General features: G+C 44.1%; 1 protein-coding gene across 1 annotated transcript in view; it reads right to left on the bottom strand.

The window, feature by feature from the left end:
- Positions 1-23,453, bottom strand: part of LOC130109880 (lisH domain-containing protein ARMC9) — a 69,132-nt gene that overhangs the window by 6,359 nt on the left and 39,320 nt on the right. Inside the window, exons 17-23 of the mRNA XM_056276850.1 lie at positions 22,487-22,561; positions 20,973-21,063; positions 20,759-20,808; positions 16,289-16,387; positions 14,053-14,168; positions 11,111-11,271; positions 7,847-7,955 (exon numbers count right to left, since the gene is read on the bottom strand). Of these exons, the coding sequence (XP_056132825.1) occupies positions 7,847-7,955; positions 11,111-11,271; positions 14,053-14,168; positions 16,289-16,387; positions 20,759-20,808; positions 20,973-21,063; positions 22,487-22,561 (701 nt within the window). The remainder of the gene's footprint in view (positions 1-7,846; positions 7,956-11,110; positions 11,272-14,052; positions 14,169-16,288; positions 16,388-20,758; positions 20,809-20,972; positions 21,064-22,486; positions 22,562-23,453) is intronic.

Raw genomic sequence — 23,453 nt, 5'->3', positions numbered from 1 at the left:
TCCCAGTCGTAATTGCTGTACTGTGTGATTCAACAACAATTCCATGTTACTGTAGGTTTCTTTCACATGTACTGTATAGCCAATGGGTACTGAAGGGTGGACATTGCTATTTTGTAACAGGACAGCTTTCAGGCTCAACTTTGATGAACCTATAAAAAGAAGCCATTGTTGTGGGTCATGCACACAACCCAAAGCCATAAACAATCCATCAATGTCAGTATAGAAACGGAGGTTGTCACCCTGCGTAATGAAGTGTGTCAGATGTTCTTCACGGTTCCGAAAGATAGACATTTTTGTACCTGGAGACAGCAAACCCCATCCTTGCAATCTTGAACCAAGTAGTTCTGCTTTAGCTTTTGACAAATCTAAGTCCCTGACCAGGTCATTTAATTCTGGCTGTGTTATCAGATGAGGATAACCAGGCATAAAGGATTCAACATCTGGATCAGTGTCATTTTCCACATCTGGTTCATGCATTGTGGCATCTTCATCTGCCTCATCTAAGCTCCATGTCTGGTGGCTTCAGTTCTGGCAAACTGTCATCATGTAGCACTGGTCTCATGGCTGAAGGCAGATTGGAGTATTCAATAGATTTCTTATTTTTAGTAGAGAAGCCAGATACATTGGTCAGACAGAGGTAACAGTCTGTCACGTGATCCTTCTGTTCTCGCCATATCATTGTGACTGCAAATGGCATTGCTTTCCCTTCCGAGTACCTCTGAGCCAAGCTCTCAGGTTGACTGCACATGTTGCACAACAAATGTGAGGAGCCCAGGGTTTTTCTTGGTCACCAATTTTACATCTGAGGTGGAGCTCATAGGCTTTCTAAATAAGTGCAGTCATGGTGTGTCTTTCAGCCTTAAGCGTATACTTGCCACCATGGGCGACATTTGGGTCCCAAAATTGGGGGGGGCAAAGATTTTTTTAAATCACATAATTGTATCAATGTAAAAGTACAACTAGTGTGCAATAAACAAAACATGCGGTTTCAATGTCAAATGTGTATCCAAAGGAGTTGAATCAAGTGCAACTGTATATCCGTGAAGACGTTTCGCCTCTCATCCAAGAGGCTTCCTCAGTTCGTGCCTGTCTGACTAGACCAAGCTAGTCTGACTGGCTGGTGATGAGACTCAGAATTTACCCTCTAGGAGTCGTTGTCAGAGGTATTGATATGCGTGGCTCTTTGTGATCCGATGTTTACCAACGCCCGTCGCTAACAGAGCCATATATATGCGTGGCTCTTTTGTGTACCGATGTTATGGCCGCGCCCGTCGTTATCGGAGCTATTGATAACATGGTTTGCTTCAGATCGTTACATTGCCCCCAGCGGCTCGTAGGTGTAATTACAGCAAATAATATTTGTATATTTTTAAATTACGTTATATGATACATTATTTTAATTATTCTTTGTGAGTGAGGGGGGGAATTTGCCCCCCCGTAATGTCACCCATGCTCGCCACAGATGTAACAGAATGTATCGCAGCTGTTGCAACATTGACGAGACATTTCTGCTGTATTAAATCTTCCTGAAGACAATAAATCTTATTGTTCAGTATACCACTATGCTATTGCCTGAAGGACATGTGCATCAACATGTGTACAAACAGCATCTGTAAATGTGAGAAGCTTTTATAGCCTGTCTGCCAGCATCTAACTTGACTAACCATGCCCAGGCATGCCTGAGACAAAATTTGCATAGCACCTACACTGAGTGCATGCCCAGGCATGCTGGGACTGACCAAAACAGCTTGCTTTGTGGGCAATACACTAGTAGACTTAAAATATGACAAGAAATCACAAAAATAGGCTATATCTACAAAACGGTTTGTGATAGGAAAATTTCAAGGTGATTTTTGTGATCAGCAGCCCAAAATCCACAAAATCCACCCAAAAGTGTTCAGGAAGCAAACTCTTCATTGCCGAGTGAATAGATTCAGATGCATTCTACGCATGGCAGTGAGCTAAGTAAACTTCAGCCAACTTGATATTCCACATATCCCCACTTGTGATAAACTTTAATCTTCTTGTTGGGTTGTGTGTTAGAAAAGTCATGCACTGTGACATGTTGAATATTCCTGACTCTTACTCATAATTTTATATAACTATTATTTTACTTCACCCTGTGCTTGCTAAAAATGTTGAACAAAAATTGTTTGGCAATGCAATGTTAAGGGCTCATTGAAATCAATGGGTAGGGTAAACAAATGTCTAAACTAGCTCACTAAAAATTAGGGTTAACAGCAGCTGTTTGTTGGGGATGCTAAAAGGCAAATGTAAAACCTCTTCCCCCATGTAAGAAAAGTATCTGGTTAAAAGCGTAGTGGTCTATTCCATTGCCTACCAACACGGAGAAGGTGGTTCAAATCCCTGCGTTACCTCCGGCTTGGTTTGGTGTCCCTACAGACACAATTGGTCATGTTTGCGGGTGAGAAGCCGGATGTGGGTATGTGTCCTGGTCGCTGCACTAGTGCCTCATCTGGTCAGTCGGGGGCCCCTTTTTGGGGGGGATAGCGTGATTCTCCTGTGTGCTATGTCCCCCTGGCGAAACTCCTCACTGTCAGGTGAAAAGGAGCGGCTGGCGATTCCACATGTATCAGAGGAGACGTGGTAGTCTGCAGCCCTCTCTGGATTGGCAGAGGGGGTGGAGCAGCGACCGGGATGGCTCGGAAGAGTGGGGTAATTGGCTGGATAATTGGGGAGGAAAAGGGGGAAAAAATCCAAAAAAAACAAAACAAAAAATAAAGTGCAGGTGCATCTCAAAAAATGGCTAGACTGTTCATTATTTTCTGTAATTTAATTCAAAAAGTGAATCTTTCATATATTCTAGATTCATTACACATAAAGTGAAATATGTCAAGCCTTTTTTGTTTTAATCTTGATGATTATGGCTTACAGCTCATGAAAATAAAAAATCCAGTATCTCAAAATATTAGAATATTACATAAGACCAATAAAAAAAAGGATTTATAATACAGAAATGTCGACCTTCTGAAAAGTGTGTTCATTTATGCACTCAATACTTGGTCAGGGCTCCTTTTGCACTGCATCAATGCGGTGTGGCATGGAGGCAATCAGCCTGTGGCACTGCTGAGGTGTTATGAAGCCCAGGTTGCTTTGATAGCGGCCTTCAGCTCGTCTGCATTGTTGGGTCTCGTGTCTCTCATTTTCCTCTTGACGATATGGGGTTCAGGTCAGGCGAGTTGGCTGGCGTCTCTCATCTTCCTCTTGACAAAATATACCCTATAAGTCAAAGAAGGTCATTGCTGAAAGGGCTGGCTGTTCGCAGAGTGCTGTATCAAAGCATATCCATGGAAAGTTGACTGGAAGGGAAACGTGTGGTAGGAAAAGGTGTACAAGCAACAGGGATGACCGCAGCCTTGAGAGGATTGTCAAGCAAGGCCGATTCAAGAACTTGGGGGAGTTTCACAAGGAGTGGACTGAGGCTGGAGTCAGTGCATCAAGAGCCACCATGCACAGACGTGCCCAGGAACTGGGCTACAAGTGTCACATTCCTAGTGTCAAGCCACTCCTGAACCAGAGACAACGTCAGAAGCGTCTAACCTGGGCTAAGGAGAAAAAGAACTGGACCGTTGGTCAGTGGTCCAAAGTCCTCTTTTCAGATGAAAGTAAATGTTGCATTTCATTTGGAAATCAAGGTCCCAGAGTCTGGAGGAAGAGTGGTGAGGTACATAATTCAAGTTGCTTGAAGTCCAGTGTGAAGTTTCCACAGTCGGTGATGATTTGGGGTGCCATGTCATCTGCTGGTGTTGGTCCACTGTGTTTCATCAAGCCCAGAGTCAACGCAGCCGTCTACCAGGAGATTTTAGAGCACTTCATGCATCCGTCTGCTGACAAACTTTATGGAGATGATGATTTCATTTTCCAGCAGGACTTGGCACCTGCCCACAGTGCCAAAACTACCATGGTATTACTGTGCTTGATTGGCCAGCCAACTTGCCTGACCTGAACCCCCATAGAGAATCTATGGGGTATTGTCAAGAGGAAAATGAGAGACACCAGACCTAACAATGCAGACGAGCTGAAGGCCGCTATCAATGCAACCTGGAGTTCCATAACACCTCAGCAGTGCCACAGGCTTATTGCCTCCATGCCACGCCGCACTGATGCAGTAATTCGTGCAAAAGGAGCCCTGACCAAGTATTGAGTGCATAAATGAACATACTTTTCAGAAGGTCGACATTTCTGTATTATAAATCCTTTTTTTTATTGGTCTTACGTAATATTCTAATATTTTCAGATACTGGATTTTTTATTTTCATGAGCTGTAAGCCGTAATCATCAAGATTAAAACAAAAAAAAGGCTTGACATATTTCACTTTATGTGTAATGAATATAGAATATATGAAAGTTTCACTTTTTGAATGAAATCACAGAAAATAATGAACTTTTCCAGAATATTCTAATTTTTTGAGTTGCACCTGTAAAACGCTAATAAAAAAAACAAACAAGATATTTACATTTTGTTTATTGAGATGATAGGGACTCAGTGTCATGTTCAAGGGCACAATGACAGGACACATGATGGTTGATAGTCACATAGCCCACTGCTGAGAATGAAGGGGTCAATTTCTACCTACTGGACAATTGCTCCAACCACACCGGGTATCCCTTTACCCCAGCCTCTGGCAGTAGAGTGTTTAAGTTTTAGGGACACTACCAACCCAATACATTCCTGTTTGAAGAGCACTGTTTAACACATAGTTAAGTGCATTTGAACTGACCTGTGTCATTTCATCTCTCTCTGATCTGTAACTTTTTACACCTGAATGCTAAATGACTCGATAAGTCCTTAGGGGTACGGAAGTGTGTAATTGAATGAATGTGAAGTGGAGCATCGCTGACCATGAGCGATAGTGCTCAGTTGACCTGGCCAGAGGAAATAGGGATAAAAGGAGAATAAGATAAAATAATAAATACACCCAGAGCTTGGCGAGGGTTTATTTACTCTGTGTTGCTGTGAGTTACTAAATTTCTGCATTGCTATGATTCTATTGACCCCCCCCCCCCACACACACACACAGAAACACACCCCTGCTCATCAAGTCTTCCAGTTAACAGTGGGAGGAAATGACGCCATTTTGTAGAGGTGTCTTAATGTTCCTGGAGTTGAAGGTGGAGGTGGTGGTGGGGCTAATTAAAGTGTGGTTTCCTAGGACGTATTACACTCAGGAGTCAAGTTCCTTTGGGATTTTGTGTGTGTGTGTGTGTGTGTGTTGGGGGGGGGTAACAGGAGTAAAGGGTAGGGGAGGGGTGGCTGAATGGGCCTCTTTGTGGCCACTGCTCGTTTAAACGCATGTCACAGACCGGCTTGACGATGCTGAGTCATGAATCAACATGGAATCCCATCTAGGGTAAAACCCCACCTCCAAGCCGCCTCTGACCCTGCGTCTCCAAATCTAGTTTACTCTCAACTCCTCTCTTCTTTTCATCTGCCTCTCAATACATGCCCTCTGTTGAATTCAGCATTGTGAAGAGAGCCACATATACAAGGAGTGGAGGAGACAGAGGGGGTGAGTAGAGATGCAGAGGAAGCGATAACAATGAATCTCCAGGAAACTCTTTGTTCCAACACTGGTGTGTAAGCATTGAGCTAGCAATGTCACAGTCTGTCACGCAGCTCGCTAACCGTTAGCCTTGCACGTTTCTGTATGAAGGGTTTCAGCCCGCGGCACCACTAAGACACAGATAAGTCCCTGTTACTACCAAGTGGGAAAGGACCTGACCTGTTTCTGTGACTGCACCACTATGAGTTCACACCACTGTGAGTCCACACTTGGCCTAAAAATGGCTACTCTGTGTCTCCAAAGGAAGTGTTTAATTGATGGTTTGGTCTGCATCACTTTCATCCTGTTTCTCTCTACATCTCTTTAGACTGGCTGTGTACACACTGTGGCTAGACTGCCTCCGAGGCGTCACTAAAATTTTCAACCAAATTGGAGTCAGCCAAATGATATGGCATTGGAAGTACAGCCTCTGGGTTCGCAGGCGATGCCTACATTGCACATAAGGCTCTGGCTGGAGGGTTGTGAAGGTTTTGAAGAGAAGAAGATACACTCACTGGCCACTTTATTAGGTACACCTTGCTAGTACCAGGTTGGACCCCTTTTGCCTTCAGAACTGCCTTAATCCTTCGTGGCATAGATTCAACAAGGTACTGGAAACATTCCTCAGAGAGTTTGGTCCATATTGACATGATAGCATCACGCAGTTGCTGCAGATTTGTCGGCTGCACATCCATGATGCGAATCTCCCGGTCCACCACATCCCAAAGGTGCTCTATTGGATTGAGATCTGGTGACTGTGGAGGCCATTTGAGTACAGTGAACTCATTGTCATGTTCAAGAAACCAGTCTGAGATGATTCGAGCTTTATGACATGGCGTGTTATCCTGCTGGAAGTAGCCATCAGAAGATGGGAACACTGTGGTCATAAAGGGATGGACATGGTCAGCAACAATACTCAGGTAGGCTGTGGTGTTGACACGATGCTCAATTGGTACTAAGGGGCCCAAAGTGTGCCAAGAAAATATCCCCCACACCATTACACCACCACCACCAGCCTGAACCGTTGATACAAGGCAGGACGGATCCATGCTTTCATGTTGTTGACGCCAAATTCTGACCCTACCATCCGAATGTCGCAGCAGAAATCGAGACTCATCAGACCAGGCAACGTTTTTCCAATCTTCTATTGTCCAATTTTGGTGAGCCTGTGCGAATTGTAGCCTCAGTTTCCTGTTCTTAGCTGACAGGAGTGGCACCCGGTGTGGTCTTCTGCTGCTGTAGCCCATCTGCCTCAAGGTTCGACGTGTTGTGCGTTCAGAGATGCTCTTCTGCATACCTCGGTTGTAATGAGTGGTTATTTGAGTTACTGTTGCCTTTCTATCAGCTCGAACCAGTCTGGCCATTCTCCTCTGACCTCTGGCATCAACAAGGCATTTTCTGAACTGGCATGAACTGCCGCTCACTGGATATTTTCTCTTTTTCGGACCATTCTCTGTAAACCCTAGAGATGGTTGTGCGTGAAAATCCCAGTAGATCAGCAGTTTCTGAAATACTCAGACCAGCCCGTCTGGCACCAACAACCATGCCACGTTCAAAGTCACTTAAATCACCTTTCTTCCCCATTCTGATGCTCGGTTTGAACTGCAGCAGATCGTCTTGACCATGTCTACATGCCTAAATGCATTGAGTTGCTGCCATGTGATTGGCTGATTAGAAATTTGCGTTAACGAGCAGTTGGACAGGTGTGCCTAATAAAGTGGCCGGTGAGTGTATATCAGTACAACAGACTGTTTGTGTGTGTGCATTTGTGTCTCTTTTCTTTAAATCAATCTTTAAGTAGGTAGCCCCATGACAAGTATGTCTTTTTTTCAAGGTAGTACCAGCTAAGAGAGGCGCAACAAGGCAAACAGTAAAGGTGCTGACAAGACAACATACAGAATAATTCAAACGCAAACACAAACAAAATCGCAACAGCAAAAGCAAAACTACACTTACCAAAAGAAGTGCTCCATAAGGCAGCAGTCTAAAATGATACCCACAGCATCACAATAAGGCCAACCCCACTGAACACAACCCAGACAGATCCCTGCTAGGTTTTCCACAATCTCTCATTAACAGTTTTAACACACTACAAGACACCAACCAGTGCTTTCAACTTTAAGCCCTTTTGCAGTAAGTATGGTGATGATGGAGCAAAAAAAAAAAAATTGGAAGCTCATTTACCTAATCCTGTGTGTGTGTGAGAGAGAGAGGGGGGGGAGAAAGTGTGCACGCACTTGTGTATAGGTAGACTGTGTGCTTATGTTTGTGTATGAATCCACCTGGCAGAACGTCCATTTCGTTCCTCTCTGGAGCCTCCTCCCTCTCTGGCTCTCTCTTCATCTTCCCCGTGTAACCCCAACTCCTGGGACGGACTGCCACACTCTGAGTCTGAGAGAGAGAGAGACAGACAGACAGAGAGAGAGAGAGAGACAGACAGACAGACAGACAGACAGACAGACAGACAGACAGACAGAGAGAGAGAGAGAGAGAGAGAGAGAGAGAGAGAGAGAGAGAGAGAGAGAGAGAGAGAGAGAGAGAGAGAGAGAGAGAGAGAGAGAGAGAGAGAGAGAGAGAACGGAGAGATAGTGATAGACAGAGACAGATAGAGGGGGAACAACATCACACTATTGCGGCAATAACGAGTTTTTCAATTCCAAATTTAACTCATATGATGAACACATTCGCATTTCAAACTGCTAATAGTTACTACTACCACATTTACACTGCTACATAGTACTGAAGCTACCTGCATTTAACTCTTAACTATCGCCTATCATGGAGTTGAGAGCATGGAAGAAGCTATAAGAGAAGCTCTGACACTGTATTGTGTTGTTTCAGCTTGGCAATTCATTTCAGCATGCTTCTCTCGCCAATATCAACAAAACCAGAATATGAATTTGGCACAAGATAGGCCGATACAGGTATTTGCCATTTGTGACCTGTAAACTTAAGTGACTTGAAATACTTAAATTTTTCTGGTAAGCTTTTGGTGGTGCTTCCTTGTCTGGACACTGGACATCACATCAAAGAAATTCAATATGAAAAGAAGTAAGAAATGCAGGAAGACGGGAAATGAAACAGTCCCACAAATATGCATTCGCCCTCAGCTACGCACAGCCTTTGCAAAATACAATGTACTTTGTTTGTAGGACAAACAACAGACAAAAAGATACGGTATTTTGATATTTTGATGAAGTTAAATAACTGTTTAGAAATGCTCCTGAAAATAAACTATCCAAAAAAATAACCTTTACTTGCAGTATAGTGGTAAATGTCAGATATACTGGTAAATTTCAATCGGGGCTAAAATGTAGTAACTCAGACGGATATGCATGGGTAAGTGTAAACACAGAGAAACAGACCGACAGACACACAAACACTAGGGATGGGTACTGAAACCCAGTATCAAAATAGGCACTAGGCACCAGTGCTAAATTATTAAAGACCGTAGTATTGATAAGCTCTGACGTTAATGGTTCTGCTATCAATGTTGTAGAAACTAAGAAAATAAATGTCCTATTTATTTAGGCTACACGAATGTTATCTTGCATCTTTTATCTCACCAGCTCCATTTCTAATTTGCAATAAGATAAGATATTTGCCTATGATGCATTTTTGCTATTCCCAATCCAGAAGAGATCTCTCTCGGAGCCTGTTGTATGCACGAGTCAAGGGGCGGGGCCAGCTCTCCTCCTCTCTCTCTCTCAGATGTGCACACACATACACACACACAGACCCAGTCTGCTCTTAGTGACAAGGGCAGAGAGAACTAAATGGTCAAAAGTCTGGTTATATTTCATGAGAGTTGATGCTGATAATGCTCATTGCAACAAGTTTTTTGCATGTAAGGGCGGAGACACAAGCAATCTTTCGAAACATCTAGCGAAAGTGCATCAAATACAGGTGGAGAAATGCAGTTTTTAACTATAGCAGGGGTAGGCAATCTTATCCAGAAAGGGCCGGTGTGGGTGCAGGTCTTTGTTCCAACCAAGCAGTGTCTCCTAATGAAGTTCCTCAGCAAATAATCTACTGGTTGATTAGTGGGATCAGGTGTGTAATTGCTCGGTTGGAACAAAAACCTGCACCCACACCGGCTCTTTCTGGATAATATTGCCCACCCGATAGCTCGTAGTTAATCTCTTGTTGCCCCATCCACCTCAGGTATACTATGCATGCTAGCAGCCTAGAGCCCACACGGAGTTAACTAAATTATACAAACATGGACCTGTAACAGGTATAAAGAACATAGATCAATGTGAACTTACAACTGAAGTACAGATTCAGCACTAGACCCAACCAAGAAACCTTATACCATAGATAGATATGGGCCTACAAATGCCATGCTAGCCCTTTCACTGATGCTCAAATCTGAATGCAACTCACATCCCAATGCAACATATAATGCAAAATATCATTGTTTTCCATCATAAATAGAATACTCTTTATTAGTAATTTTATACATACATACAAATGAAATTTACTCTCTGCATTTTAACCCATCCTATTGTATAGGAGCAGTGGGCAGCCGCCGTGCAGCACCCAGGGACCAACTCCAGTTATCTCTTCCTATTGCCTTGGTCAGGGGCACAGACAGGAGTATTAACCCTAACATGCATGTCTTTTTTGATGGTGGGAGGGGACCGGGGTGCCCGGAGGAAACCCACGCAGATGCAGAAACCGCATGCATGAGGCAGAAATGCAAAACCATTACAGAGTATGTTCAAAAAAATCATCACAGCCATATATTAAATTAGGCAGGTCCAATAATGACTGTTGCAAGCAAGCATAGGGAAGATATGCATGGCCTGAAATTTGATGTTCTCTCTGTGTCTGCATGGGTTTCCTCCGGGTGCTCCGGTTTCCCCCCACAGTCCAAAGACATGCAGGTCAGTTGAATCGGCTGTACTAAGTTGTCCTTAGGGGTGTGTGTGTGTGTGTGTGTGTGTGTGGGGGGGGGGCTGTGATGGCCTGGCGGCCAGTCCAGGGTGTCTTCCCGCCTGCCATCCAATGACTCCTGGGATAGGCTCCAGCATCCCCATGACCCTGAGAGCAGGATAAGCGGTTTGGATAATGGATGGATGGAATGGGTTAATGATTAAAAGTAACATCCTGTCCAGGCATGAAGAAATAAAGCAATGTTAATTCTTTTCTGTCCTGGGTATGACAAACTGCAACTGTCGGGTCGTCGGCGACTAAACCGGCACCCCCACTTCAACCCTTGGGTTGTTGTGAGGAGGGTGTGTGGACATCGAGCAGGACTAAAAACAAAACCTGTCAAAGGGCGGATGAGTTCCTCTGTGAACCAACGGCCATCCATACCCGGAGAGGAGATAGGGACCACCAAGTACTCCCCCTACTGAAACACAATGATGATTCAACCAAACTCAACCACCTGCGATGGATGAGGAAACTTGCTGAGGCATCAGCTGTGCTCCTACGATCTTCATAGGCTACGGAACTGATGATGATGAATTCTTTTCTTTGTTTTGTTTTTGCTCTTAAAAAAATAACACACACAAACACACATGGAAAGGGTGACATACTGATGCTGTGATGTAAGGAGTCAGCAGTGCTAGGTCGGCTGCCAGAGCGTGTAGGAGGTCGTGAACTGTATCGGGAAGGAGGCAGGCTGTCCTCGCTTCTCTGTCGGCTCAGTGGGTACTCTGTGCTGCTGTTGCGCCCCTTGCATCCAGCTTGGAAGTCCCTACACAAAAACACAGACACAACTGGGTCCTGTACAGCTCTATGGATAAAGGATATGGCACCTGCACTGCAGGGTAAGGGGTTCTATTTACTGCTGGCTCATGACTACAACACTGCCTGGATTAGAGGTTTTCACTCCCTCTGTAGCTCAAGTGGGGCAAAGGAAATATATGGCCAAAAATATAGTGGACTGTATTACGGGTGCAACGGGTGTCCTGCAGCTCAATAGATGGAGCATGGCTATCACATTGTTATGGTTAGAGGTTTGATTGCAACTGAGGCTGCTACCCATGGCAGAGTTGAATTTCTTGGATTTGATTTGAAGGCTTGGTAGTATTCCCATAATAGTCATGTGGATAAGAAAAGAAAAATACTTGCCATATTTTGGATAGCTCTCGAACTTATAACATTTTGTATACAGATCACATTCATTCTTTTGTTTACTTTTCCAGACAGTCGAGAGCTGTGTAGGTACCTTGGAAGTTACTTCTCATCACTGATTAATCAGAACCGGTGAGAGGCTCAGGGGATGCCTGTCCTGAGGGTGGAAAAGACTGGTAAAGGTTGCCTAGTGCCGTTTAGGTCGTAGACCCTGCTGGCCGCTGCTACTGGCTAACGCACCTGACCATACTTTCTTCCCCTTTTTGCTTCTGTCACAAGTGCCGACTATGGCCCCTTCAAATATTCTTTAGTCCTGGGAAAGGTAGCCACTTAGAGTCCCGAGACAAAAAGCTACAGCGGCAGTCAACAATGGCCTTCTCCACTCCAGAGGCTTATTGTGCCTACTCCGTTGATTCAGCAGGAGGGCAGACGGAACAAAGGAGCGACGAACCTGAGCCCTGAGGTCGTATGTGATAGGTAGTGTGACATCCTGCTCGGGGCTTGTAGTCTTTGTCTGATTTTGAGAGAAGGTCGGCTGGCTTGGCCTCATTTTTGTGTGTCTGAGATTTTCACTGGCTGCCTAAAAAACACGTTTACTCGGTGGAAAGCAGCCAACAGGTGAGACGCCAATAGACAGGCCACATAAACTGTTGATCAGCTTCCCTTGCTGCTTGAAAACAAGGCCTTGGTAATGTCTTGCCAGTCCTTTGTACTCGGGTGGTTTATAATTTGTCGAGCCATTGTCAGTGCAACGCCATGTTCCAGTCACACTGGAAACCCATGCCCCTATAGCAATACTCTGGGTGGCAATACATTGGCCACATTGGTTGATTACATTTCACTGTGCTGAATAAGCACAATGCAACTAGGACTAGCACTGAGCATACCGAATCTAAGATTGGGATCACCTGCTTCTCTGTGAGGTAAAGAGAAAGCTGAAATTTCAAGGGGAAAGGGCAATCCCCTAATTTTTTTCTCTCCTAACTGAGACGGTATGTTAGCTGAAAAGTAGATAGAATTGGGGAGACATCAGATATTTTTTTGATTTTGATATACTTTATTAATCCCTGTGGGGAAATTCTGTTCTGCATTTAACCCGTCCCAGCTGTGTAGCTGGGAGCAGTGGGCAGCCACCGTGCAGTGCCCAGGGACCAGCTCCAGTTCTTCTTGCCATGCCTTGGTCAGGGGTACAGACAGGAGTACTAGCCCTAACATGCATGTCTTTTTGATGGTGGGGGAAACTGGAGCACCCGGAGAAAACCCACCACAGACACGGGGAGAACATGTAAACTCCACACACAGGATGACCTGGGATGACCCCCTAAGATTGAACAACCGTAGGGTTTGAACCCAGGACCTTCTTGCTGTGAGGTGACAGCGCTAACCACTGGGCCACCATGCCACCCAATAAATAAAGATAAAGTTCTCGGCAAGATTTGAACTTAGACCAGTGCGGCAGCAAGTTTGTCTCCGGACATGGTTGATATGACTGCTTGACTATCTCTAAGACATCTTATTTAACTTTATGTGTCTAATATATACTTTCATCATGAAGAGGAATTTACAGGAAGGTCTGCATGCTCAGTGTACTTGCTGTTGTTATTACTCTCAGCTTGCTGTTTATAAAATCTTATATATTGATCTCCACACCACTAAGATGTAGACTCCTCTTGGGCTACTGACTGATGACGCAACAATTTACTCAAGTACGTTGTCCCCTTGTATTGAGGATGGGGTCATGTGTAGGTCACCAATGCCTCAAGTGACCCATTGCTCTGATAATTGAAGTTTTTAAAAGAAGACATACTTAAGGGTGAAATAATACCCATTTCTTTGTTCATGCTGCAGTGTTTTTGCTTGTATGGACTGCAGTCTTCTCTCATTATTAGCATTATGTGCCTCAGGTTTCAGTCTTTCCTTGCCTGCTCAATCCTCCTCATTAAACATTTGGTCATGTTACATGATGATTAATGGCGAGAACACAACAAGTTTCTGTGAATTTACCTCCACTGTGCCCTACTACACGAGTTAAAATGGCATTAAGACATATCGATCTTATCCACATAGACATTGACAGCAACCTTATCTTTGTCAAAATAACCTACTTTTGGTTTCCCCCCAAAGAACTATATTTAGTGTGTCAGTCTTTTTTTTTTTTCCACGGTTGCTGTTGTAAACTGATCTACTTTGAGACAAAACAGCCCAGATGTTTGTTTGCATCAATGGCAATATAATTTCTTTAGTCCCATCATATGTGGTTAGAGAGAATATATTGTAACCTGGAGGTCACAGATTTGATTCCCCTGACAGTCAAATGGGTACATCACCAGACAGTCAACCTATCTGGTTGACTGTCAAAGTGCCTTTAAGCAAGACACGAAACCGCAACCTGCTCACTTACATTGTGGTGGTATTGCGGTGAGAACTGGGGGTGACTGGCCGCTGCAGAGGCTCGTCCACACTCGGCTGATGCGTAGGGGCAGGCCTCCTCTTCGCCTTTGCCATGTTAGTCATGATCTGGACACACACACACACACACACATACACACACACACACACAGAAATACACAAACACAAAAGCAGTCCCCAAAAACACACCGACAGTAATATGAGGACAGAGCGCGTGGCCCCCTTTAACCTGACCACTTTTGCCTATCCCCATTCAAATGAGCTCAAAAGGACAAAGGGGACACCAGCTAATGTTGTGTCTTCTATTGGCCCCTTCTACTGAATACCCCTCTCAGGACAATCGATATACAGAGAGACCATGACATGAAATCTCTGCAATGCCCTCTGAGAATTGTCAACCCCCTCCCATCACAGCTTTGTGAGGTTAGCTAATCTCATGACATGATGGAGGCCAGCATAAAGCCTTTCTAGAGTGAGCGGCTGTATGAGACCAAAAGCGATATGGCTCTAATAATTAACTTTGTTGCAGTTACTAATGTTGTATCTGTTTTCATGCTTCATTGCCGTACTGGAACGTGCTGACTCAAGCACTCTGTTCAGCTTTGTCTGACTCCAGTAACATTTAGAACAGTACAATTTAAACTTCCTAGGTGCACATTACTGCCTCGATACATTTTTGTTGACAGTATGAATAAGATGGGCACCATCGTCACTGTAACCATTTTGATTTTAAGCATAAATGTATGAGGCAAAACCCCCCCATTCCTCTTGTGAGAAGATGGTAAAAGAAAAAACAGTGATAAAGGGCTTATACACTACCGTTCAAAAGTTTGGGATCACCCAAACAATTTTGTGTTTTCCATGAAAAGTCACACTTATTCACCACCATATGTTGTGAAATGAATAGAAAATAGAGTCAAGACATTGACAAGGTTAGAAATAATGATTTGTATTTGAAATAAGATTTTTTTTACATCAAACTTTGCTTTCGTCAAAGAATCCTCCATTTGCAGCAATTACAGCATTGCAGACCTTTGGCATTCTAGCTGTTAATTTGTTGAGGTAATCTGGAGAAATTGCACCCCACGCTTCCAGAAGCAGCTCCCACAAGTTGGATTGGTTGGATGGGCACTTCTTTGAGCAGATTGAGTTTCTGGAGCATCACATTTGTGGGGTCAATTAAACGCTCAAAATGGCCAGAAAAAGAGAACTTTCATCTGAAACTCGACAGTCTATTCTTGTTCTTAGAAATGAAGGCTATTCCATGCGAGAAATTGCTAAGAAATTGAAGATTTCCTACACCGGTGTGTACTACTCCCTTCAGAGGACAGCAAAAACAGGCTCTAACAGGTACTATTTAATGAAGATGCCAGTTGGGGACCTGTGAGGCGTCTGTTTCTCAAACTAGAGACTCTAATGTACTTATCTTCTTGCTCAGTTGTGCAACGCGGCCTCCCACTTCTTTTTCTACTCTGGTTAGAGCCTGTTTGTGCTGTCCTCTGAAGGGAGTAGTACACACCGGTGTAGGAAATCTTCAATTTCTTAGCAATTTCTCGCATGGAATAGCCTTCATTTCTAAGAACAAGAATAGACTGTCGAGTTTCAGATGAAAGTTCTCTTTTTCTGGCCATTTTGAGCGTTTAATTGACCCCACAAATGTGATGCTCCAGAAACTCAATCTGCTCAAAGAAGTGCCCATCCAACCAATCCAACTTGTGGGAGCTGCTTCTGGAAGCGTGGGGTGCAATTTCTCCAGATTACCTCAACAAATTAACAGCTAGAATGCCAAAGGTCTGCAATGCTGTAATTGCTGCAAATGGAGGATTCTTTGACGAAAGCAAAGTTTGATGTAAAAAAAATCTTATTTCAAATACAAATCATTATTTCTAACCTTGTCAATGTCTTGACTCTATTTTCTATTCATTTCACAACATATGGTGGTGAATAAGTGTGACTTTTCATGGAAAACACAAAATTGTTTGGGTGATCCCAAACTTTTGAACGGTAGTGTATATATTTGCCAAAAAGTTAGCTGACACCTTTAACATTCAACAGGATTAGGTTATGTGAATGTCACACCTTAAGGACAAAGTTGATGCACTGTGCAGGCCATAAATTCACAGTCGCTATGCATATGTAGATTGCCTACCACTTGTAGTCTGCAGAGCTCTGTGAATGTTTGGGTGATAACAGTTTTTGTGTGTGTGCATGTGTGTCTGAGATCTTACTCCCAGGTACTCAGTGGTGAGCAGGCTCTCCCCAGACAGCTCCCTAGGCTGTGGCTGGAGCACTTCCTCTTTATCTAGGTCTGTATCCATCAAATCTTCCTGTCAAGACACATTGATACTAAGTTACATTACATTACATTACAGTCATTTAGCTGACGCTTTTATCCAAAGCGACTTACAATAAGTGCATTTAACGTAAGAAATCAGGAAAACTACTAGTCATCAGAGGTCATAAGTGGATCATCTCTCTAAACAAGCATCTAAGGGCAAAACCAGTGCGAAAGTAAAAGTGCAAGAAAAAGATTTGGTTTTTTTTTAAACGAGTGAATACAATAAGTGCTAAGAGCAAGTAACAGGGTAGTAGTTCTTGAAGAGGTGAGTTTTCAATCTGTGCCGAAAGATGGGCAGCGACTCCGCTGTCCTGACATCAGTGGGGAGTTCATTCCACCACTGTGGGGCCAGGACAGAAAGGAGCCGTGACCGGGTCGATCGGCAGCAGGGGCCTCTGAGTGACGGGGCGACCAGGCGTCCCGAGGCAGCAGAGCGAAGTGGTCGAGCGGGGGTGTAGGGCTTGACCATGGCCTGGAGATAGGAAGGAGCTGTGCCTTTCACTGCCCTGTTGGCTACCCCCCGAGTCTTAAACTTGATGCGAGCAGCTACTGGGAGCCAGTGTAGGGACATGAGAAGGGGAGTTGTGTGGGAGAACTTAGGGCGGTAGAACATCAGACGAGCTGCAGCTTTCTGAACAAGCTCCAGAGGTCTGATGGCCGACGCCGGGGCGCCACAAAGGAGGGAGTTGCTGTAGTCCAGCCGGAAGATGACCAGAGCCTGGATGAGCACCTGTGCTGTCTCATCAGTGAGGAATGGGCGAATCCTCCTGATGTTATAGAGGAGAAATCTGCAGGAGCGAGCAACCGATGCAACGTTTGCAGCAAACGACAGTTGGTCGTCCAGGATCACACCCAGATTCCTCGCAGTCCGAGTTGGCGTCACCATGCTGTTGTCAATGGTGATGACCAAGTCTCAGTGCGGGCAACCTTTCCCCGGGAGGAACATCAGCTCTGTCTTGTCCAGATTGAGCTTCAGGTGGTGTGTTACCATCCACTCTGAGATGCCAGTCAAGCACGCAGCAATGCGTGTCTTTTTAGATACAATTACAGAACCAGAGGTGGAAGTAAAATTAGATAACAATGACAGAACCAGAGGTGGAAGTAAAGTCTGTTGAAGAAATAGCCATAGAAAATCTCAAAGATACACAAAGACCATCCGTGTACGGGCACAAGTATTGCTCTTTTTAGTTAGCGTTAAAAAGCTGTTACAGCTCTGGGGTTAGGGTAGGTTAGATCTTTATTGTCCACAATGTGGAAAATTGTCTTTGGCTTCACGACAATCAACAGAGATTACAAAAGGACAATAGTAAAAACAGTAAATGGGGGCAGCTTCGAATTCATTCACAGGCAATTCAAATACAGGTAAACAGGCCAGCTACAAAATGTACAATATGCCCAAATCTGCAAGAATAAGTTTAAGTTTCCTTTATTAATCCCCTTGGGGAAACTCAGTTACTGCAAATTAACACATCCTAGCTGTGATCTGTGTAGCTAGGAGCAGTGGGCTGCCGCCTTTATGCTGTGCCCAGGAACCAACTCCAGTTCTTTTCCCATTGCCTTGGTCAGGGGCACAGACAGGAGTATTAACCCTAACATGCATGTTTCTTTTGATGGTGTGGGAAACCGGAGCACCCGGAGAAAATCCAACGCAGACACGAGGCGAACATGCAAACTCCACACAGAGGATGACCTGGGATGACCCCCAAGATTGGACAACCCCAGGGTTCGAACCCAGGACCTTCTTGCTGTGAGGCAACAGCACCAAACACTGGGCCACCATGCCACCCAATAAATAAAGATAAAGTTATTGGCAAGATGTGAACTTAGACCAGTGGGGCAGCAAGTTTGTGAAACTTAGTCTAAAAGAACTAAAATTGAGCAGTCACCTCTGTTTGCAGTCAGCAGTAGGTCATTAGTGACCTTAACTAGAACTGTCTCGGTGCTATGAAGTGCTCTAAAACTAAACTGTAAACTGTTAAAAACACTATTAGTCTTCATAAAAGAAATCAATTTAGATGAAATTACTCTCTCCAGACCTTAGATAGAAAAGACAATTTGGAGGTTGGTCTGTAGTTACTTAAGGACAGGGGATCTAAATTAGGTTTCTTCAGCAATGGGTGAACAATGGCATGCTTAAAACTGTCTGGAAAAGAACCAGAGATCAGAGAATTATTAAGACTTTGCAGAATAACAGCTAATAGTTGAAAATACCTCCTTGAGCACCTTAGTGGGAATGATAGCTAAGATGCAGGAAGAGGAGTTCATATTGGAGACTGTACTCTCCTCCAACACTGAAATTGTAATTGGTTGAAACTGGGTAAAAGTGGTAGAATTAACATGGAGAATGGAGTGAATGGCAGAGCCTGGCAGGATTTGGGACCTGATATTCTCCACCTTATTTACAAAATGAGTTAGAAATTTTCAGACAACGTAACATCAGGTTTAAAAAGAGAAGTGGAGGGACCAATAATAACAGAATCAATTACCCTAAAGAGAACTTTAGGATTGTGGTTATTTATTGATATCAGTTCAGAGAAGTACGCTGATCTCGCATCCTTAACTGCCTTCTGGTAAATTAACATTTGGTTTTTAAGGGTGTTATGTGCTAATTTGGACTTTTCAACCTTTCATTGCCATTCTAATTTTCTCCAGTCTTCTAAGGGTACGAGAGTGACCGTTCAGCCAGGGGAGGTTATAAATTACCATATTGTCCCGCTTACATACACTCACCGGCCACTTTATTAGGCACACCTGTCCAACTGCTCGTTAATGCAAATTTCTAATCAGCCAATCACATGGCAGCAACTCAATGCATGTAGACATGGTCAAGACGATCTGCTGCAGTTCAAACCGAGCATCAAAATGGGGAAGAAAGGTGATTTAAGTGACTTTGAACGTGGCATGGTTGTTGGTGCCAGACGGGCTGGCCTGAGTATTTCAGAAACTGCTGATCTACTGGGATTTTCACGCACAACCATCTCTAGGGTTTACAGAGAATGGTCCGAAAAAGAGAAAATATCCAGTGAGCGACAGTTCTGTGAGCGAAAATGCCTTGGTGATGCCAGAGGTCAGAGGAGAAGGGCCAGACTGGTTCGAGCTGACAGAAAGGCAACAGTAACTCAAATAACCACTCATTACAACCGAGGTATGCAGAAGAGCATCTCTGAACGCACAACACATCGAACCTTGAGGCAGATGGGCTACAGCAGCAGAAGACCACACCGGGTGCCACTCCTGTCAGCTAAGAACAGGAAACTGAGGCTACAATTCGCACAGGCTCACCAAAATTGGACAATAGAAGATTGGAAAAACGTTGCCTGGTCTGATGAGTCTCGATTTCTGCTGCGACATTCGGATGGTAGGGTCAGAATTTGGCGTCAACAACATGAAAGCATGGATCCATCCAGGCCGGTGGTGGTGGTGTAATGGTGTGGGGGATATTTTCTTGGCACACTTTGGGCCCCTTAGTACCAATTGAGCATCGTGTCAACGCCACAGCCTACCTGAGTATTGTTGCTGACCATGTCCATCCCTTTATGACCACAGTGTTCCCATCTTCTGATGGCTACTTCCAGCAGGATAACGCGCCATGTCATAAAGCTCGAATCATCTCAGACTGGTTTCTTGAACATGACAATGAGTTCACTGTACTCAAATGGCCTCCACAGTCACCAGATCTCAATCCAATAGAGCACCTTTGGGATGTGGTGGACCGGGGGATTCGCATCATGGATGTGCAGCCGACAAATCTACAGCAACTGCGTGATGCTATCATGTCAATATGGACCAACTCTCTGAGGAATGTTTCCAGTACCTTGTTGAATCTATGCCACGAAGGATTAAGGCAGTTCTGAAGGCAAAAGGGGGTCCAACCCGGTACTAGCAAGGTGTACCTAATAAAGTGGCCAGTGAGTGTATATCCCACTGAGAATAACGGTAGTGTGTGATCGAGTGCGGTTCTCTAAATCGAAGAAAATAATTTGTTCAGATGGGTTGCGGGTGGATGATGCATACATGCAGATTCAGATGACATCAGAGCCCATCTGCGCATCGCTATTCTCAGCCGTCGGTCTGCGTCGTCTGACTCCATCTCTTCCTCTTCCAATAAAAATGGTGAAAAAAGGCACTGCTCATTTTTCACAATTTCCCAACATCTTCCCTACAAAATCAACCCAATCACTCTAGAATGATTAATTCTTTCCAAATACAGCTATTCTAATCACCTGGTGAAAAGTCTTGTATTTTTTAGTTTGTAGTTTATCGCAATATGTATCGCAGAGAAAAAAAAACTGAGTTTTTTTCCAATATTGTGCAGCCCTGAGTGGATATTGTCATAGAATTGAATGTGTGTTTGCCTTACATCATCATCTTCTTCCTCTTCATCATCTGACTCCGGCCCCTCTTCTTCAACTGGAGGAGACACAGCAGTAAGATAATTAAATAAATCACATTTTCTAGTACCCAATCATTGTGCAATTGCACCATTTTTCCTTAAATAAACACAGGTTAATTCACTGGAAGAAGACAATTGCAATACAGTACTTTGAGAGTAAATATGTCATGCACCTACTGACCTGAGTTGAGTTGTTTGATAATGAACTCAATCTGTCTGTTGAGCTCCGGGTTCTCCTCTTTGCTGTAGCAGTGTAGAATCTCCTCCAGACTCTACACATAAAAAAACATACAGTGTTACACCATGGGTATGAAACTAACTTTATCCAGCAATTAACTGTTGGATAAATTTGTAGGTAGTATTTTACAGAAAGGCTTATTTAACACAACTTGGCTGTACAATTAACTGCCACAGCCAGCTGATTTTGATATCAAACCCTGTCTAATGACCCACTGTGATCTTCATGGGTTTGTGCTCCAATACTGACAGTCTCCCACTGCAGCCACTTATCTAAAAATGTAGGCACGAACAATAGTGTAAGTTACTGGGGATGAGAGCGTCCCATCAAATTACATGGCAAATTATATTATGTCCCAGTCAACATATTGCTCTGCTGTATACACCTATCAGCCAAAAGATTAAAACCACTGACAGGTGAAGTGAATCATACTGGTAATCTTGTTACAACCCACAAAAGAGCTATTGTAGCTCAAATTGTTGAAAACGTTAATGCTGGCTATGATAGAAAGGTGTTACATCACACAGTGCATGGCAGCATGCTGTGTATGGGAATGCATAGCTGTAGACCGGTCCAGGTTGACCCCCTGTCCACCAACAAAAGTGCCTGCAATGGGCACATGAGTGTCAGAACTGGACCATGGACCAGTAGAAGAAGGTGGCCTGGCCTGGTCTGATGAATCACATTTTCTTTTACATCATGTGGATGGTGGGTGCGTGTGCGTCGTTTACCCGGGGAAGAGATGGCACCAGGATCCACTATGAGAAAAAAGCAAGCCGGTGGAGGCAGTGTTGATGCTCTGGGCAATATTCTGCTGGCAAACCCTGGGTCCTGGCATTCATGTGGATGTTAATTTGACACACACCACCTACCTAAACGTTGTTGCAGACCAGGTACACCCCTTCATGGCAACAGTATTCCCTGATTGCAGTGGCTTTCAGCAGGATAATGTGCCCTGCCACACTGCAAAAATTGCTCAAGAATGGTTTGAGGAACATAAAAAAGAGTTCAAGGTGTTGCCTTGGCCTCGAAATTCCCCAGATCTCAATCCCATCGAGCATCTGTGGGATGTGTTGGAAAAACAAGTCCGACCCTTGGAGGTCTCATCTCGCAACTTATAGGACTTAAAGGATCTGCTGCTAACGTCTTGGTGCCAGATACCCGGGGATACCTTCAGAGGTCTTGTGGAGTCCATGCCTCGACGGGTCACAGCTGTTTTGGCAGCACGAGTGGGACCTACACAATATTAGGTAGGTGGTTTTAATGTTTTGGCTGATCGGTGTATATTACTGGTTGACTGCAACCGTTGTCTAACTCCAAACACTTTGCCGTATGACACCTGTTGTTTGCCCCGCCAGTGATAGCCATGTGGTGATGTAATGGAAGACTACACTCAGAGTGAAAAGCAAACTGAATCTGTTTCCTCTGAGCAGGGTGATACATTTCTGCTATCTCACCATTTCTCTGGCTTCCTCTCGCACAGAGGGAATACACAGGATACTGTACAGGGCTCCATTCACGTATGGACGAATCTGGGAAAGCATGCGCGCGCACACGTACACACACACACACACACACACACACACACACACACACACACACATACAGCAAAACAAAAAGACAAATACACACATCAGGTCCTGAAACTACTACCTCCATGGCTGTCCCCAAAAAAGCAAAGCCAGCAGTTAAAAAGCAGCAGGAAATGCATTATTAGAAACAAATAGACCTATCTGTTTACAAATCATGATATTACAACAGGCTGCTAACAGCTGCTAATGCCCTGATTTATTGAAAAAAAAAAGAGTGTAGTTACCGAACACCTATGCCCTGGAGAGAGGCTAATATTCAATATAAACCCAGCTTTATGACTGTTTATGGGCAAACCTGAGCAGGCCAGCTTCGCCTGCAGTAGCGTTGCCATTGAGGACTCCATATGGAGTTTACAATGGAAAGATTTCAACTATCAAAGGAAATTGCATGTGGCTCATGTTAAGAAACAAATACGACCGTAAGCATCACTGGCAGCTAACTGAGATTGTGCTTGGTGTGTCAGCATAATGGTGTGTATATTAGTATATATTACTGTGTATGCCTGTTACATATTGAACGACTGCAACTCCCTGTACATCAAGATTGGCGTATTAGCCCTGTTCTTGTCTCCTTGCACTGGCTCCCAGTACATTTTAGAATTGACTTTAACATTGTTTGCCGTTGTTGTATGTTTTTAAAGCCGTCAATGGTCTTTCCCCAGACTAAGGGATAAACACCCCCTCTCCATTCGAATTTGCCCTCAAGTAGAGTCATTCAGGGTCATTCAGTGCCCCAAAAAGAAAGTTTACTCCCTCGTTTGAGTCTGTTTAGTGAGATCTGTCTAATTGCTCACATAGCCATTTTTTTTAATGAGATTATGCTTTGTTTTAT

This window comes from Lampris incognitus, chromosome 3, assembly GCF_029633865.1.
Source record: "Lampris incognitus isolate fLamInc1 chromosome 3, fLamInc1.hap2, whole genome shotgun sequence".
NCBI lineage: Eukaryota > Metazoa > Chordata > Actinopteri > Lampriformes > Lampridae > Lampris > Lampris incognitus.
This window is presented reverse-complemented; position numbering and strand designations above follow the sequence as displayed.